The 6,207-nt window shown below is 38.2% G+C and overlaps 1 protein-coding gene across 1 annotated transcript; it reads right to left on the bottom strand.

Annotated features, from left to right (window-relative positions):
* Window positions 1-1,612: 1,612 nt before the first annotated feature.
* Window positions 1,613-5,500, bottom strand: LOC125777532 (uncharacterized protein K02A2.6-like). The gene is made up of 5 exons (XM_049452636.1): window positions 5,264-5,500; window positions 5,013-5,121; window positions 3,407-4,967; window positions 2,845-2,974; window positions 1,613-2,575 (listed from the first exon to the last, which is right to left on the bottom strand). Exons 1-5 carry the CDS (start codon window positions 5,498-5,500, stop codon window positions 1,613-1,615), a joined length of 3,000 nt encoding a protein of 999 aa, XP_049308593.1.
* Window positions 5,501-6,207: the final 707 nt, after the last annotated feature.

Genomic DNA, 6,207 nt, shown 5'->3' with positions numbered 1-6,207 from the left:
ACCGATATTGTTGACTTAAACTGGAAGATTCAAAGTCAAATTCTGGGAGACTTGCGCTCATACAAATCGATCGATCGTCTTGACAATGAAGACGACGCCGTGAATTATCCAGCGGAATTTTTAAATTCTTTGGAGAGGCTTGGTATGCCACCGCTTCATTTGCGTCTCAAAGTTGGATCTGTAGTTATTGTGTATCGCAATCTGCAACCGCCGAAACTGTGTAATGGAACCTGACTGATTGTGACGCACCTATCGAATACAAGGGGGAAGAGTGCTTGATTCTACGAACTCCTTTGAGTTATATCGATTTGCATTTCAGTTGAAACGAATTCCGTTTCCAGTAAAAATTGCATTTGAGATGCCAATCATCAGGACACAAGGATAGTCGCTAGAAATGTGTGGCATAAATTTGGAACTGCTCTGTTTTTCACACGACCAAAAATACGTGGCGTGCTCACGATTTGAAAACTATCTTGTCTGTACATTTACGCGCCGGAACAAAAACCAAAACAATTTGTTTATTAAGCAGCGTTACATTGAAAAAAAGAAATGAAAAATTTAGCATTCTCTTCATTTCAAAACACATAATTTCACGCAGGACAACCATTTCATATCAAACATAATACAATTAAGACAATTATACCGCTTTAAAACACTTCACCGCCAATCCACAATTTGATAACACACCATTTCACTTAATATGAAAGCATAAAACGTCAAATTACAATGCATTGCACTACTTTATAGTACATCACCCCACTCAACCTATGTTACGTCACATCAACCTATATTTGATGTGCATCTTCGATCAGAATGTTATGCTATGTATCACCTTAGTGAGGTAAATACTCATACATACAGTTTAAATAAATGAATAAGAGATCCTAACTTATCACGACCGCAGATACCAAATATGTGTACTTAGTTTTTAACGGATCACTTTTTACCGAAATCCGTGAAATATAATAAGGAAACTTAAAGAACGCATGTTTCTGGTAATATTATGTGCTGGTATTGAAAAGGAGTAAATTTCTGTTTCCAATAGTCTCATATACTTAATTTTAGCTGTTTTAAATTTTATTTATACCATTTAGGTATATTGGTCAATATAAAAGTTACTTTAATGCATCTCAGAATACATTTTTTCTGATAATAGGTAATAAGAAATAGATAATAGATAATAAGTGTTGTGTTTGTATTTATTTAATTATAATTCATTACAATTATTATTTACTTATTAAATAAAGTATTATACAATACCGAGTAAAAATGCACGTCTGTACTCGACGGTAGCGCAATCCAGAAGAAGGAAGTTGCGTTTTACAAAGTCTTACAAACTGACAGGGTTGACAACTATTAACACTGAAATCCAGTGTTGTACATTTTTAAGTCCATATCACATCCCCCCTCTTAATTATAGACTAATTTATTTATTTATAAAATCAGGAGCTGTGAAACGAGTAACCTGTTGTCGCGATCGGTTGCTTCTACGAATCGGATTGTTTGAATTCTTATCTTCTGCAACGTTTTCCTCTAATTGCGATGGTGCGCTGTTTTGGTCATTAGAATGAGGTATTTGTGTGGATATATCTGGTTGTATGTTTAACTTGTCTTACAACATGACCGGTATTGAATGTGTGGATGTCGATTCAGGTACAGGTATCCATTGATCTGGGAGTATTATGCTGGGTGTTTTGTTATTACCTTTTGCGTTTGATCTTGGTTTGAGTTGGTTAATATGTCGTCGTATGGTACCTATGTTTGACTTTACTAAAAACATCATTTTTCCAATCGGTTGAATTATATTTCCTTTGATCCACTTTTCTCCTTTCGCGAAGTTTCTAGCGTATACTAGTTCATTAGGGTGAAATTTGTATTTGTCTACGACCTTAGATTTTGATTGTGCTGGTGCCTCAAAAAGTTGAGTTAACATAGTACGAACTGAGCGACCATGGAGAAGTTCAGCAGGTGTTTTACCATTCGAATAAGGAGTAAAACGATAAGTAGTTAAAAATTTGACTACGGCGCATCTGACGGATAGACCTTCATTGATATTTTTTGGAACTGCGGTTTTAAATGTTTGGACAAAACGCTCCGCAAGTCCGTTAGATGCTGGATGAAACGGTGCAGTTGTTATGTGCGTAATACCATGTAACTTGCAAAATTGTTGAAATGCGTCGGATGTTAGCTGAGGTCCATTATCACTAACCAGTGTATTAGGTAAACCTTCTATGGCGAAAATTGATTTTAAAGAATGTATAGTATTATCTGTTGTAGTTGACGATAACTGAGTTACGAATGGAAGTTGAGAATAAGCGTCGACGCATATAAGCCACATAGAATCGAATATAGGGCCTGCGAAGTCGATATGAACGCCTTCCCATGGTGCTTTCGCTTCTGGCCAACTAAGGTATTGACGTATAGGAGCTGGATTGCCAACTTTACAAATTTCACATTGACGTGTCACATTGGCTATGTCGTCATCGATGTTTGGCCACCAAACGTGATGTCGTGCTTTTTGCTTCATTCTTACGGTTCCCCAATGTCCATCATGTAAGAGTTCTAGAATATTTTGCTGTAATGATTTTGGAATAACAATACGTTTTACGTTTGCGTGTAAGCAGAGAAGATTTTCGTGAAGAATTAAAGCTAATCTCCAATGTCTAATTTCGTTATCATCTAGCGATAGTTGTGTAGGCCAACCTGCTTTAACAAAATGTTTAACTTTACGTAGTATCTCATCTCGTTCTGTGTGCTTACGAATAATATATCATTTATTGGTAATTGTATGTGTGTAACATTGTAGCATGCTTCGGATGTATCAAATTGAATATCGGTACTTACAGGTAAACGAGAGAGTGCATCCGCATTACCATGTGCGTGTGTATTACGATACTTGATATCGAATTGATATGCCATAAGTATGATGGCCCAACGTTGAATACGGTGCGAAGTCATTTGTGGTAGATGCTTGCTTGGATTGAAAATATTTATGAGTGGTTTATGGTCTGTGATTAGCAAAAACTTTCTCCCATATAAGTATTGGTGGAACTTCTTAACTCCGAACACTATTGCTAAACCTTCTTTTTCAATTTGACTATACTTAAGTTGATGTTTATCCATAGTTTTAGATGCAAATGCTATTGGACGTTCATTTCCGTCAGGATAAATGTGCGAAAGAACGGCGCCAATGCCAAAAGATGAGGCGTCGGTTGTTAGCGTAATTGGTAATTTTCATTGAAATGTGCTAACTGCGTAGCATTTATTATATGTAATTTAAGCGCATTAGAAGCTTGTTGCTGCTCAGAGCCCCATGTGAAATATACATTTTTGCGGCGTAACTTATTTAGTGGAGCGGCTAACTAAGAAAAATTTGGAATGAAATTGCAATAGTAATTCACTTTACCTAAATATAAAAGCTTCTAGTTGCGTTATATTCATAGGTGGTTTCAGTTGCTTAACTGCTTGAATGCCTGAATAGTCTGGAAGGATTCCCTTAGCGCTTACTCTTCTACCCAAGTACTCAATTTCTTCCTTCAAAAAGAAACATTTTTCCTTTTTGCACTTGATACCGTTGTCTTCGAGAATTTTGATTACTTGTTCTACTCGATTTACATGTTCTTGCAATGACGGTGCGGTTATAATAATGTCATCCAAATAATTTCCACATCCTTCTATACCATTGAGGAGTTGTTCGAGATAACGCTGAAAAATTGCGGATGCGCTGGCAATACCATATGGAAGTCGTTGATACTGGAACAATCCTAAAGGTGTATTGACTACCATTACTTGTTTGGAATCTTCATCCAACTCCATCTGTAAATAAGCATCTTTTAAATCTAATTTCGAAAAATGTGTACCCGGTCGTATTGTATGTAATAGCGACTCTCGTGTTGGCAATGGATATTGCTCAATATCTAATTGTGAATTAATTGTTACTTTAAAATCACCGCATATTCTTACCGACCCATCTGGTTTTGGTACTAAGATGATTGGTGACGCCCAGTTACCAAATTTAACTGGTTTCCAAATTCCGGTATTAATCAGCCTATCTGCTTCCTCACGAAATTTTAATATTTGCGCGAACGGTATTTGCCTGCTTTTATAAAATTTTGGTATGGCAGTGGTCTGCATACGTATACTTGCTTTAAAATGCTTTATCACGCCAGCATTTGTATTGTCAAATACTGTTTCATATTTATTGCATAAATCTTCAATTTGTTTGATGTATTCACCTTTATCAACTACGTTATCAATTTGGGTGATTTCAAAACCGAATTCTTTGAACAAATCTAGCCCAAATAGATTGTTAGCATTTTCTATATTTGCAACTATTACAGCAATGCGCTTTTGCTTATTTCCACACTTTGCTTTAGTGTGCAATTCACCTAATATTGGAATAGGCTGCCGACCAAATGCATATAATGTTTTTGTACACTTTTGTAATTTCGGTCTATTCAATATGTTATACGTCTTTAAATTGATTATTGAAACGGTTGCGCCCGAATCTAATTGAAACTGTATTACTTTGTTAAAAATTTCTAAATTGATACACTTTTTATTTGCTTCAACTTCTATTATGCCATTTACAATGTTCACTGCATCCAAGGTACTAACATATTGTTCATTTTCTTGTTTGTTTTGATTCCCTTTTCGCTCTGGAATCGTTGTGCTTTTTCTAATATTTCTGCTCTGATTGGATGTACAAACTGCGGCAATGTGTCCCTTTTTGGCACTTTTATTATCTTTAGTCGTTTTTTTCCAATTTTTGCGTGTCTGCATTGTGTTCACCTGCATGGTGGATGAATTCGGATTCTCTTTGATGGTTGCTACTGTTTTTGTTGTTGTCTCGTGTGTTTCAGCTATTAAGAGTACGTCTTCTAATGATGGTTGTAATTTTTGAAGAGCGGCTGCGCGGACTTGATCGTGTGGCGTGTTAAGTATGATTTGATCGCGAATCATTTCATCTACGAAATTTGCGGAACAGTTAGTGGCGGAGCAATTAAATTTACATTCCCTTGCAATTCCACGAAGTTCGGCAACCCATTCACGGTGCGTTTGCGTATGCTTCATTTCTCGCTTAAAAAATTCATAACGAGCTGCGACTACATGACGTTTCGACTGGAAATGTTCCGTTAATTTATCAACTGAATGTATGTTTGCGATCGCAGGCTTGCAACGCCGAATAAATTCTTTAAAACTTCAAACAATTCCATACCGACCCATGATAGAAAAACAATTTTTGCTTGTCTGGACTGCTTACCGAATACGCCATAAAATGTTGAGAAAGTTGCTCCAGGTAGGATTCCCAATTCTGATGGTCTTTATTAAATGCGTGGAACGGTAGAACCACTGTTGCTTCTTTTATACGATTAGGATTGTCAGCGTTGAATATGGACTGCTGAATTGATTGCATCCACTGTTTCTGCTGTTCGAGCAACGATGCTGCGAATCTTTGTCGCTGCTGCACTAGCTCCTGTATAAGGCTGTCGTTTGTCATTTTGACGATATTACACTACGGCACTTTGCTTTTTCATTGAAGTAAGTTCAGATGATGCCGAGGATGATGAGGATGGAGTCTTGTGTAGAAGTTCACGCAAGTGAGGAAAGTTCTCTGACTGCCATTCACTTGGGAGTGGCCAGAAACGATTCTTTTACATGTGACTCAAGCAGCTCACGACTTCCGGTCTTTGACCAAGTATCCTCTGGGTAGCCTAAGAACATCTAAAGTGAGAAGGCGAAACATCCCCGGCATAGGGTTGTGCGCTGGGTTTGGGACCCGCCACGTAAAAAAAAAACACCCCCAGTGAATAGTTGTAACCAGCCTCGGATGAGAGACCCCCCTTTTGATGACGACCATGGCAAACGAAATAAGGACTACGAATTGAGGGCATGCACCTGGAATGTCCGGTCCCTTAACTGGGCCACTGCCCAGCTGGTTGATGTCCTCGTGAAAGCAAAGGCTGACATCATCGCCGCCCAAGAAATGCGATGGACGGGACAAGGACAGAGACGAGTAGGTCCTTGTGACATTTACTACAGTGGCCATATAAAGGAGCGCAGGTTTGGTGTGGGATTCGTGGTGGGAGAGAGACTCCGTCGCCGAGTACTATCATTCACTGCGGTGAATGAACGTCTAGCCACAATCCGCATCAAAGCGAGGTTCTTCAACATATCGCTGATTTGCGCCAACGCCCCGACGGAAGA

This window comes from Bactrocera dorsalis, chromosome 3 (genome assembly GCF_023373825.1).
Source record: "Bactrocera dorsalis isolate Fly_Bdor chromosome 3, ASM2337382v1, whole genome shotgun sequence".
Taxonomy (NCBI): domain Eukaryota; kingdom Metazoa; phylum Arthropoda; class Insecta; order Diptera; family Tephritidae; genus Bactrocera; species Bactrocera dorsalis.
Note: the sequence above shows the minus strand (reverse complement) of the source record. Positions and strands in the feature narration are given on the sequence as shown.

What these genes read in the sequence shown, in the direction of transcription:
- LOC125777532 (XM_049452636.1), bottom strand. Translation starts at nt 5,500, where the DNA reads ATGACAAACGACAGCCTTATACAGGAGCTAGTGCAGCAGCGACAAAGA. An exon ending in AACATTTTATGGCGTATTCG is followed by an intron (nt 5,122 to 5,263) that starts GTAAGCAGTCCA and finishes GAACATTTCCAG; the next exon opens with TCGAAACGTCATGTAGTCGC. An exon ending in TCGTGGAATTGCAAGGGAAT is followed by an intron (nt 4,968 to 5,012) that starts GTAAATTTAATT and finishes CAAATTTCGTAG; the next exon opens with ATGAAATGATTCGCGATCAA.